Consider the following 12,942-nt stretch of genomic DNA (forward strand, 5'->3'; position numbering starts at 1 on the left):
AAGAACAATCGATAACTGGACGAACAGCATTTACAAGAACAATCGATAACTGGACGAACAGCATTTACAGTGGGGAACACACTCGGCAAAAAACTATTTTCCGCAGCATTCCTTCGATGTATACAACATTTGGATCGATAGAAGAAAGTGTAATATTTTCCTGATTGATCAAGACCATGGTATAACTCGAAGTGTGAGAAACCGAATCGCAACCTCTCGTAAGACTGCAGCTTGGCGTCGATAGTGAAATCAAGAGACGCTTTATTTGATGGTAAGAAAGAATGGCGAAGAAGAAAATCTTTTCCTTCAAAAGTCATTTTTGCTTCCAACCAAACCTGATTGAAAGGCTACAAAAAAACTGATTTTTTTGTATTGTTTTGAGAGTGTAAGCTATATCTGTTGTTGTTGTTGTTGTTGTTGTTGTTGTTGTTGTTGGAAATACTGCTTAAGTTAACAAAACAAGACAGTCTTAACCAAATTTCAAGTATTGTTTTGAGATTCTCAGATACCAATCTGTTTACATATAGTGGAATAATCCTTCTTTTTATTTTTGGCAGAAGGACGAAATTTCAAAAGATCAGCAAAAGTAAATAAAAACGTTACACTAAGACCACTGCCCCCCATCTTTGCTTTAAAGAAAAAAACAGTAAAAGCAGTAACCACGTCAACCACATCCACGTGACTGTATGATGGACTTTATTTGCGTTGAAAAACTGTGAAAGAGATTGGGATCGTGTTTGATTAAACCAATAAAAATGAGTCCACAACAAAATGCCATAAGTATGAATTGTAAATTAAGCGTTGTGTTGAACGCTGAAAATGAAAAGAAAATTACTTGATTTTCCCCATTTTTCACATTTCCCCATTTTTCACATTTTCCCAATTTTTCACATTTTTGTGAATGAAGCATTAAATTCATTGTCCAACCAATAACAGTCATAGCATAAAATTACATCATCAGGGAAATATAAAACGACTTTAAAAGGAGAAGCTGCTCCATAGCTAGTTACTGTTTCAATCCGAGGTATTTCTGAAGGCACTTTGAGAGTTGTTCTTTCAAATATTTTTCACTGAAGGATTTCAAGCATGCCGGTCGTGCAATGTTTTTCAAGCTGATCTTATGACAGTAATTGAGAGTAATTCTTGCAATTCTGATGACTTTTATAGCTTCATTTTTCCTTTTCAACCACAAAGCGATTTCAGTCATACTGTATTCCAATTAACATCAAAACTGTAGATCTTTTCAGTTCCAATTAATATCGTACAAAATCCTCTCCTTTCTGAATATCGAGAAACCACACAAAAAACTTGCCAACATCGTTTGAACAACAGCACTCAAATGATATTAAACCGAAACGTTTGATTAAGGAAAAAGAGGGGTTACTTCTCCAAGCATCAATACAAGGAAACGAAAAAGCGGTAGATACAAGGATCTAAAATATCAATCCATATTAATCAGACCATATCTTCATGCCCGGATCTGAAATATCAAAAATCTTGCAAAGTCTCTGACGTTGTCTCCCAATCCTTTCCACAATGTCAAAGAAAGGATATGCATTCCAGGAATGTCAGCCACCAGTCCCGTTTGAGTGGTCTTTCAAGAGGATCGAGATCAAACGCAAGGTCTTGTTTGTCCCGTCGGTCGACTTCAGCTTCAGATTCAAACCAACAGTCATGAATCCACGGTGATAGGTAAAGTGTTGAAGATTCGACATTTAAAAACACACTGACACTACAAAGATTCAAGTCAGATACCAGTTCAATAGTCATGGGTGTAGGGTACGAATACTTTTTTATCATCATCACCATTCGAGTAAACCAGGACACAAGAATCTTTTTCAGAGGTGCATGCAACAGTGTCACATCTGCCAGTTTGAATAAAAACAATAGTAGTCTAAATGAAGTTCTAATTATTCTAATTCCAATTGACTAGAGGGAACTTATTGTAAGTGAAGTCGTAGATGGTTCGACATCTGTCTTATCACATACAGTAGAGACTCGAATGTCTTCTTAACTCAAACAGGTTTTCTCGTCCCTTCAGTTAACACTGCCTAATGAACCTTATTTCGTCACTCAAAATTTCCTTAATTCGAGCAAATTTATGTCCCCGTGCGTATTCGAGTTACTGTATGGAGACTCAACTGTATTATTAAGAAAAGAAAGTTCCATCGAAGCTCTAATGTATGCCTGTGTTTTTTGCTGAAGGAAAAGGCTTACTGACCCAGGAAACAAAAATGAACTGATTGTATCAAGTTGCAAGAGAAGATGTCGCAATGTGACAAGCGGCAAACTTTCTCTCTTTTTTTCTAACAATCTTTATTTAATGACATACACACAATAACTCCAATGACTCAGCACGCTACCACAAGCGGAGAATGAGGGGGAAAACAGACCTCGTTATATAACAATGAAATGTTAAGGGTGTGACTTACTTTGGGGTCCAGCCCCTGCTTCTGACGACCATGTTTCCCTCTAAGGATCCCAATCGTCGTAAAATGTAAAGGTTCGTCCCAAGCAATAAGAAGATACTAAAAAATAAACATAAACAAAAAGGTTAACACAGTAAACCTCTCTACAACAAATAAACTTCACATTTTTTGCGTCACTTCATCCGCTAGTTCTCAACAAATACACGTTTTTTTTATCAGGAGAAAATATATAAAAACATAAGGCTTGATAGCTCAAATTTTAAGAACAGGTTTAGAACATTTTAAGGCTTTGCAGACTCTAAAACGCCCGATTTCTTATAGAAAGTGAACAAGGTTACTCACAAAATGATGAAAATAAGAAAATGATAAGAATATTTTTAGGCTTCAAAAATTTTGGATGTTCTTATTGTTCTTATTAAAAGACGTGTACACGCTCCTTTATAAAGAACAATTTTATAAGAACACAAAGCTCGATTGGGTCCAACTCAAGAACAAACAAAGAACAATCCAAACGTCAGATTTTAAAAATGACTTAGAAAATGCCAATTTAAAACCTCTTTTTAGTCAATAAGTGAATAAGGTAAGAAAAATCACAAAATAATAAAGCCGGGCCTCAGCTAAACAAGTGATACTTTTATGGACCTACCTGGTTATGCATTTAACACACATATAATTGATATCTACGTGAGCATGACCGTCAAAAAATCATTCAGAACACAAATAGTGACGATCTATTAAAATTAGTTGTTTGTTTCTTATAAAAAAAACGTTTAGAGACCAAAATTTCATGATCGTAAAATATTCTTTCATATTCAAGACTTCGTGAGCAAAAAAACATCTATCTCATCAAAGAATTGAGTAATTTGACTAAGAACATTGATGTATGCTTATTAATAGTGATTCTTATAGATAAACATGCGTTTTTTGAGCCAACAAAATCTTTTTGCCAAAATCTGCTTGAGCCATCTTTTACCTATTTTCATGCAAAAAATCTGAAAAAATTAATGATCCAAATCCAAAAAACCCGTTTTTTTTAGCCATTTTTTGGCCTAAATTTGCCCATAAACATTTTCTTTCGAAAATCGGGCTCCGTCACATTCGAGGGTTTATAGTTATGCATCTTTGTGCAAAAAATCATAAAGAATGAAAGAACCAATCTCCAGAAAAGCTAATACCTAAGTAATTGATAATGTGCTTATAAAAAAATATCGAATTTGGCCAGTTTTTCTATAAAAACACGCCAAGCAACCAAAATTTCATGTCTAAACACACAAATTCTTCAAAAGTAAGCCCTCCTGAGCAAAAAAAGCATCAATCTCATAAAAAAATTGAGTAATTTGACTAAGAACATTGATGTATGCTAATTAATAGCGATTCTTATAGATAAACATGCGTTTTTTGAGCCAACAAAATTTTTTTGCAAAAGTCTGCTTGAGTCATCTTTTACCAATGATGTTAGCCTACTTTCATGCAAAAAATCAGAAAAAATTAATGATCCAATTTTTCACAAAGTCCAAAAAACCCGTTTTTTAGCCGTTTATTGGCCCAAATTTGCCCAAAAATTTTTTTTCGAAAATCGGGCTCCGTCACATTTTGGCCACTACCATTTTGCACCTTTGTACCAATAATCAAAAGATTCCTATGATTCAATCCTGAGAAAAGTTGGTAACAGACGAACGAACGGACGGACGGACGGACGAACACAGGTTAATTTATAGGACCTCCACCCCACCGGGGTAGGTCCAAAAATTAGCTTGTTCTTATAAAAAGAAAAGCGTGTAAACAAGAGCACCATCGGTTATTATAAGAGAGTACTTACATAACACTAAGCGTGATGAGTGCCGTGGATGAAAGAGCGCTGTAAAAGAAAACAAAAAAATCAAAAAGAATTAAAGAAAAACATTCGCACGGAGTCTTCTTTTGAGTACAAATTTTAAACTAGAACGAGGCTGACTACTCATCAAACATACCCATTATGAACAATACATCCAGTTCATCAGTCAGTCAGTCAGTCAGTCAGTCAGTCAGTCAGTCGAATGGTTCAAGGGAAAAAGAAATTCAAAATGTGGCAAGATCACCAATCGGGCTTTTACTGGGTCGCAAGCATAAAAGCATTCCACGAAAAAAGTAGTTTTTTCATTTCAGATACACAACCTGAAGTAAAATAATTTTACAAGGAAGTCTATTTCTGTAAATTTACGTCTGGGTCTTACCTTTGTGTGAATATGTTATTATTTTCTTGTTGAGAGGCGGGAATGGGCGGTTTGGGTGTATCTACAAGAAAAATGGATGAGGTTAGAAGACACGCCAAATTTTCAAGAATTAAACCAATTTGAACAATTCAAAAAAGCATATTATTAGAGATATTGAATGGGCTGTTCCAGAAATCTGTACCCCCTATGTTGAGAAGGTGTGACGTCCAGGGTGGTATGGAAAATAAAGTGGTTACCATATATTGAGGAGGAAAAATCCAGGGTGGTCCGGTTTTTCGAGTGTAAAAATCTAGGGTGGTTACTATATGTTGAGGAGGAAAATCAAGGGTAGTCCGGTCTTTCAAGGGGAAAAATCCAGGGTAGTCAAGTTTTTTAGAATAAAAAAATTCAGAGCGGTTCAGTTTTCTGAGTGAGAAAATCCAGGGTTGTTAGCAAAATGAGGTCGAAAATCCAGGGTGGTTAATAAAACGAGGTAAAAAATCCAGGGTGGTCAGTAAAATAAACTCAAAAATCCAGCATGGTCAGTAGAAAAAGGTTGAAAATCCAAGATCCTAGTCTGATTGTGGGACTGCAGAATTATATGTTGAGGAGGTAAAATCCAGGGTAGTCTAAAGAATTGAGAAGAAAGGTGTCTAGTGTTAGAAAAATCCAAGGGGGCTGTGGGACTGCAGAGGAGGTAAAATCCAGGGTAGTCTAAAAAATGAGAAAAAATCCAGGGGGATCTTGAAAATTTGAAAATCCGGGGTGTCACTTTTCCCGAAAAAGACCTCCGCAACATAGGGGGTACAAATTTTTTCTGGAATAGCCCAATAGATCTTATCGGAGTTTTTGATTTTTTGCATTGTGGGATTGTCTCAGGAGTATTACAATAGAAATTTTCCTCGAGGGAATTCTATTGAAAGACTTCGGAAACAATCCCACAATGCATCGCTTTTTTAGAAAAATCTAAAACTCCGATAAGGTCTATTATGGGAGGTTTGCATTGTTGGCTTATTTGGAAATTTTTGAGAATCATTCAACTATCCTTAGGCTTAAACGAATAGAAATGAATTTACAAGGAACTAAAAAGCTTAAAAAGCCACGTTGTTTATACATGAAACAGTTCTTAGAACGCTCCAACGACTTACGTAAAGATGACTTTCGTTGCGATTCGATATTTTTGCCAGGTTCTTTCGAAACTTTCTTCGTCAAAACTTTCTTTTTCGATTTGCGCTTCTGTCGGTCGATTCCGATTGGATTTGTTGCGATGGGCGTCGATTCCGATTCGGTTTTTAGAACTTCAGCTGAAAATGTAAATGTTTATATTTTAGCGCGTGTGAAGTGCGAGTTAAATTCAACCAAAATTTAACATCTTTGGCGGCCCGAAAAATTTTTTTATGCTACTAACACAAGTAACAATCCAGTTTTATGAAAAGGCGCATAATAGAAATTTCACTATTATATCACCTTGACCTGGTGGCAATCTTGAGGATTCAAATCAACATCTAGGATCTAAACAAGCCAACGTCACTCTAATATGAAATTATCTCTTGTATATATCTCAAGTATCTTACAGTTCTACCAATATACACGATAAGACTTTGAACAACAACGAATGGCTGCTTAGACGCTCTTCCTGAGATTTCAACGAAAATAAAAACAGTGGACTCACTTACCAAGATAAACATAATAGCTTCTCATAGCTTCGTCCCCATTGCGTGAAATCATGTCTGAAAGCAAAAGAGGAAAGTGAAAGAAAAGCTAGAAATAGCGATATTGGTCTGAGCATAACAACAAAACATAATTCGTCCGTTTATGAAACGCCTCAACCTTAACCTACATTAAGTTCAGCCAGCTAAACAAAGTCATCAGGAACACCCCCTTTCTTGAATCTTTCTACAAGGTGGTGTGGTAATTAACGTTGGTGGACATTGGTAAATGCAACTCTGGTTGAGTTCTATGAGAGACACTACGTTCGATGACTATGTAAAAAGAATGAAACGATGCTTACTTTTGACGAGACCGAAAACTCTCTTCGTATATACGATGTCACCGTGAACCCTGAAAACAAAAAATAAGTATATGTAATCATGAATAAAAGTCGTCATTGGCAAACTCTTTTCAAAATGATTGACGTAATCATCAAAATTGTAATAATATTTTTCATTATGAGCAAGATCAAAATGCCCGCTATTAAACTTACTTTAGCCGTGAACGATTACCGACGGCCCGCGTGATGCAATAACGGACAGATGCGTGGAAACTGTCGGAATACGGGACACCGTAACTGCGGTTTTCTGTTGTGATGACGTAATAGGATCCTGGTTTGTTGTCTTTTGGAAACACCTAAAAATATGAGAAAGAAGAGGAGAATGAACTTTTCAATAAAATGATTTGTTACTGAAATGTGCGGAAGAATTGATCATTTATCATCTGATCACACATCTTCAGGTTTATCCAAGCCACAAATTTCATTTTCCTTTATTCACTAGAAGAGCTATGTAAATTTCCCCTGAAAGGTTGTTTTATATTTTATGTTAGGATTTTGAGCGTTTTAATTTCAAAACATTCGAATCCATTGATTGGCAGTCAGAAATGAAACACGATGGACTTGTCAGCTCTAGAATGAGACGGATGGGAATTTAGTGATGGCACTCGAAAAACGTGGTAGAGCATATAGCTCGTCGCAAGCGTAGCACGAGATGAGTACCACCAAATCAATTTCTCTTCATTCTTATCCCATGTCACCTCTCACCTTTACTTATAACTGAATATGTCACTTATGACAACTAGGCTATAATCAACTTGAGACTTTATCAAGTTATTTGTATTTAATCAATATATGTTCCTTGGTTAAGTTGGTGACTACTGGGCTATAATCAACTTGAAACTTTATCAATTTCTCATCAGTCGCCTCTAACCTTTAGTTATAACTGAATAACGTTTACTTGTATTTAATTAATATGTGTTCCTTGGTTAAGTTGGTGACTACTGGGCTATAATCAACTTGAAAATTTGTCAATTTCTCATCAGTCTCCCCTAACCTTTAGTTATACAACGACTGAAACGTTTACTTGTACTTATTACTAATGTGCCTGGTTAAGTTGGTGACTACTGGGCTATAATCAACTTGAAACTTTATCAATTTCTCATCAGTCGCGCCTAACCTTTAGTTATAACTGAATAACGTTTACTTTTATTTTATTAATATTTCTTCTATATTTAAAAGAAAGAGGTTCTCACCATCTTAGAGACGGTTTCCGACGTTTTGGGGCCGATACTATAGTTGAGGTTAAGTGTGTATGTTAATGTTTGTGTCTGATGATCCCCTGCGTCTTCAAGTGCCGTGTACCTCCAATCTGAAACAATTAATCAATGTTAAGGCCGGTTTCCACTTGCGCACGCTGCGATCGTACCTTTTAGCTTCAATCCTTTTTGCTTGGAAAAAAGATTACGTCATAAAAATGTAGCGCGCGCTCGAAAACAAGTTGAACACATTTTCAACTTTTTTCAACCGTTACGTCAGATTGCACCAATGGAGTTGCTTCATTTTTCTTTTGACCAATAGCGTGAAAGTTCGAAAAAGTAGCGAGATTATGTATCGGAGATATTCTACGGCTACGGTTGCGGGGCTGAGCGTACGGGTCGTCACCAAAGGCGACATGTCGTTGTCTACTTTGCTCTGTACGGGAAAAACACCAAAACACCGTATAAGCAAAGTCGACATCATGTCGTACGTCAAATATCGAACTTGCTTACACCCGCCATTACTTGCCTTACTCGCCATTTCCCTCGCCACTTTAGCCGTAGCCGTAGAGAATTCCAGATACATAATCTCGCTAGTGCGATCAAAGCGCGCACAAGTGGAGACCGGCCTTTAATTTCAAGAGTGGTCATTATAACAAACTTTTTTCGTTAAATCTCAAGCTTCCTTTATCAGTATGAGTAAAGAAAACGATTCAAGTTAATTTCATATTCAAAGTTTCATGCCATTCAGGATGGATAGCAATCTTCAGTGAAAACAAGCTTCCCTTATCAAAAGATTTTTTGTTGAGCTACATGCTGATGAAGTCACGTATGTAAAGATGACGAAAATTTCAACATAAGCAGCCGCTTCGTTTTTCTATTTTGGCTGACTGGCTCCTGCAAAATTATATAAAAAAAAACAAGGATTTTTTTAGTTTCTCTAAAATTCCTTCTCCAAAAGTAGCAAACACTTCGTTAGGTGAAAAAAAGTGAGGAATACTAACTTTCATGTTTTCTCTCTTCGAAGACACGCTTCATGAGTTCAGAATCTTGTGCAAATAAATGAGTATAAAGTGTGTCCACGTCCATGTCGAACTCCTGGTTGAAGAAAAAGTAGGTTGCGTTCGTCTTACAATGGAAATTTGCCCTTTAAACTCATGTGAGAAAATTATATTTTACGATGGTTGCGTCCATTGACTTCCATGTCCGAAGGGCTATCCTCGAGACTCCTAGATGGGAAATGCCACTTATTTCTCTTCCAGAACGCCCGCGCGTGGTTTTTAAAAGTAGAATCTATCGCTAGATTTCAAAAAATGTAGTCCTCAAAAACAAAGAACTGCTACATACAATCCGTCGTCATGATTGCGTCGCGTTCTAGACGCGTTCTGGATGGGAAATAAGTGGATTCACCTTTTCTTGCCTGGGAAAGGTTAGATATTCTACTCTAGCCCTTTGGGCTTTAAACTCAATGGTTGCATCCCTGTCGGAAAACGTAGTCTGACATAAACCTCTCGATTTCAGACACGATATGACAGCATTAATATTGACACGAGTTGAAAAGTTGTCTGTATGTAAATGGCGGAACATAGAGAAGGAGGCTCACCTCGTTCGTGTATTCCGTCCCTGTGTGTGAATCGTGACATGGGCAAAGTATGTCTATAAAGCAAATACAACGATCATAGATAAAAGGTCAATAGACTGTGGTAAGTCTCATAAACAAAAATTACTTTGAATTCTCCATTATAGACTTACAAGAGGCTATACCGAAAGGGTTTCGAATGGTGACTCTTACACAGGCCTACTATAATATAGGCTGCACGCATCCCCTCTGATATGATTTGATATAGGGGATGCGTATCGTCTAAAATATTTCTGTCCCAACTTTCCCCCGTCTTTTCTTTTTTCTTTTTTGATTATGCGTCATAGCAATACAATGACTTCTTTTTTTCTTTGTTCAATGAATGAAAATTGATAATTATAAAAACAACAGCACAATGACTCATCATTTTTTTCTTTCTTTGATTGGATGTGACGAAATTATGTAAATTTATGCAAATCTTGGTTACCCCAAATTTGAGGTAATTCTCGGACGAGAATTTCATACACGATACGCATCCCCTATAACAAAATAAATTCTGGGGATGCGCGCAGCCTAACTATAACGCTACAGATCAGAGAAATGCAAATTGTTAGTCGATTAAACTCAACCCAGTAACAGATTGTTAACTGACCTTCATCCAGTCGGTTGTCTGTGGAAGCGTCTGAATCTCCTTCCTCAAAGTCGGTGGTTGTTTCCCCACCATCATTTGGAACAGTCAAGTGGACGGAATGTTGATGGCGATGCGACCGGTTTTTACCTTTCTTCTTTTTACGGAACAAATCGGACGCTTTGCTCAAAGAGCGTGTTCCCAAGTTTGGTATGCCATGTTTGAAGGCGTTCTTGATTTTCTCTCGCGCCTCATCCTGCCCCATATTGCCGTTTAAGAAATTACTGACGGACGACGTCTTTTTGGGTGAGTGTCGGCCATCTTCCGTTGCTTCAAAGGATGGTTCCGTAGGTGAAGGGATAGTTCCGATGAGCGTTTCTTCCGCGCCTGTTTCACCGTTCGTCTGTTCTGTTGGTATAACGGGGTGTCGCTCGGCATCTTCTGAAGGCAAATCTGCTGCAACATCTGACGCATGCGTGCTGACATTGTATGAATTTGCACCGCTACTGTGATTGTTGATGTCTGATGCACCCTCATCAGGATCCTGAAAGAAAGTGATCGAGTCCAACTCGATGAAATGGCTTCCCCAGCTTTCAACATAAACTGACATGAACAGATTTTATACCTGTCCTCATTTGTGCTTGGAATTTTTAAAGAATAAATATCAGCCGACAAAAACCTCCCAATCGGAGCCAATAGCGAGTTTTTGTATTCGAGATAAATCGAAGGAGACGGTATACGGCAAAGTTGACATGTCGCTAAAATCACCGTCCACTTTGCTCAACAACGGTAAAAACACTAAAATACCGTCGTCTGTTTAGGTGAGCAAAGGCGATATAGGGCTGTACATCAACTATTGACTTTTTTGCGTCAACTTCACTTACCGTAGTCTTCGACATCAATCAGTACATAAACTCGCTAAATCATGATATGCATCACTGCAATGACTTCTGACATTACATCACGGATCCAACAGCTGATTGATTGTAAGTGATGTAAAATCAGTCATAGACGCTTTCAATTAGCGCCCCGTCAGCACCCTGAACTGACTAGCCAACTTCACATGGCATGGATTGACCCGGACGAAGGTTCATTCACTTGCCAAGTGAACCACAACACCGTGTGGGAATCGAGCTTCAGTCGCCTGTGCAGCAACCAAGGTCAATGACCACTATACCACGGCGCCTTTCAACCAATCAGGTTTTGGGTCCGTGGAAGACATTGCAATGGTGCATACCATGAGAACAACGAACTCACCAATTTATTAAGCTGTTCAGTTGATCCATTTGTGGAGACTAGATCATCTTCGTTCACTTCATCGCCCGTCTCATCGAGTTCATAGTTGATAGGATCTCCATCAATTGCTCCTCCACCACCTTCACCAGTCTTCTTCTGTCGGTATTTCTTACACACTTGCTTCAATTCGTCCGGTGACATCGGCTGTGAAGAGAGAGAGAAAAGAGAGTAAAGTAAATTGAGTTGAATGACGGCAAACGGTTCCTTTTCTTTGAGGACAGAGTTAAGGTTTTCCCAACGACGCGGAATGTCCGGTGCCGAGTGATAAAACTTTTAACCACTAGACAATCCAAACACCGGACAGGCGTTAATCGGTCCGGTGCGTCCGGTGCGAGACAAAACGCTAAAGAAAAAGTCCGGTGTTAAGAATTTGTGTATTGTAGCACATCGGACGAACACCAGACAGTCAGATGCGTCGGCAGGGTCGTTTTTCTCACTGGACGAGTGAAATACATCCGTACATAGTACAGCGCAAGGTTTTTACCAACATCAGCAAAAGTTAGCGAATTAATCTTAAGGAGCTAAAAAGCTGGATGCTTACAAATACAATATGATTGAAAACAGTGTTTTTCTCATTTCGCAAGGTTCACTTTAAAGGTTCATGAGAGCACGGTCAAAGCCTAACAAGTCACTCACATCAAGGTCAACATAATCCATAGCCTTGATATCAACCATGTGGACACAACCACAGTAAAAACATTTACAGAGAACAAGACACTCAACTTTCTTTGGAGCTTCTATACAATTTTCATTTTGTTTCATTTTGTTTCATTTGTTTAAAACATTATACAGCATATGTGAAGTTTTGGAAAACAAAATGTTTTACAAACAAATCATAACCTGATGTGAAAAAGAAATTCATGAAGCTTTTTCATACAATACATTTTATTTTGTAAATGAAGATGACCTCTGTAACTTCGCCGATGATGATACTCTTCATAAATGTGCTTCTTCCTTGCAAGAAGTCATTGAAGCCTTAAAATTAGACTTGCAAGTTATTCTCGCTTGGTTTGAACATAACTCTCTTGTAGCCAATCCGGAGAAGTTCCAGATGTTATTTCCAGGTACTAAAAATGCAAATATATCTATTGACATAGGAAATTTTTCACTAATATCTTCTGAGAATGCTCTTTTTCTTGGTGTTACTATCGACAGTGCTTTGTCATTTTATACTCATATTCAGGATCTATGTAAGAAAGCCTCTCAAAAAACTAAATCTATCCTGAGAATGAGATCATATTTGAACCAAGATCAGGCAGACTTATTATTTAATAGTTTTATATTATCTACCTTTAAGTATTGCCCTCTCATTTGGATGTTTTGCAGTAAGATGGCACATAATCTTTTGACTGAAGCTCACTACAGAGCTCTTAGAGCTAAAGAAAATCTTCTAAATCTTGATTATGACGAGCTTTTGGTTAAAGCAAATTGTGCGTCTATCCATACTCAAAACCTCCAACTCATGTTAGTGGAAGTTTATAAGAGCGTCAATAATATCGGAAATAAACTAGGCTGGGACCAGTTTGAAATTATCCAGCGTGAAACAGGGAGTGATGATGAGGATAACGATTC

At 37.6% G+C, this 12,942-nt stretch overlaps 1 protein-coding gene across 5 annotated transcripts in view; it reads right to left on the reverse strand.

The window, feature by feature from the left end:
* The window catches only part of LOC136808371 (protein Aster-B-like), a 28,120-nt gene that overhangs the window by 4,349 nt on the left and 10,829 nt on the right, over positions 1–12,942 (reverse strand). For 4 of the 5 annotated variants that reach the window (XM_067064903.1, XM_067064902.1, XM_067064907.1 and 1 more), the window contains 12 exons: positions 11,332–11,514; positions 10,099–10,618; positions 9,471–9,523; positions 8,872–8,965; positions 7,865–7,980; positions 6,825–6,967; positions 6,633–6,682; positions 6,298–6,351; positions 5,770–5,925; positions 4,643–4,703; positions 4,249–4,287; positions 2,433–2,528 (listed from right to left, as the gene is read on the reverse strand). In XM_067064903.1, the coding sequence (XP_066921004.1) occupies positions 2,433–2,528; positions 4,249–4,287; positions 4,643–4,703; positions 5,770–5,925; positions 6,298–6,351; positions 6,633–6,682; positions 6,825–6,967; positions 7,865–7,980; positions 8,872–8,965; positions 9,471–9,523; positions 10,099–10,618; positions 11,332–11,514 (1,565 nt within the window). Of the gene's footprint in view, positions 1–1,699; positions 1,866–2,432; positions 2,529–4,248; positions 4,288–4,642; positions 4,704–5,769; positions 5,926–6,297; positions 6,352–6,632; positions 6,683–6,824; positions 6,968–7,864; positions 7,981–8,871; positions 8,966–9,470; positions 9,524–10,098; positions 10,619–11,331; positions 11,515–12,942 lie in introns of those variants that run through there. The other variant, XM_067064905.1, reaches the window with a different exon arrangement.

This window comes from Clytia hemisphaerica, unplaced genomic scaffold, assembly GCF_902728285.1.
Source record: "Clytia hemisphaerica strain Z4C2 unplaced genomic scaffold, Clytia hemisphaerica genome assembly, whole genome shotgun sequence".
NCBI classification, from domain to species: domain Eukaryota; kingdom Metazoa; phylum Cnidaria; class Hydrozoa; order Leptothecata; family Clytiidae; genus Clytia; species Clytia hemisphaerica.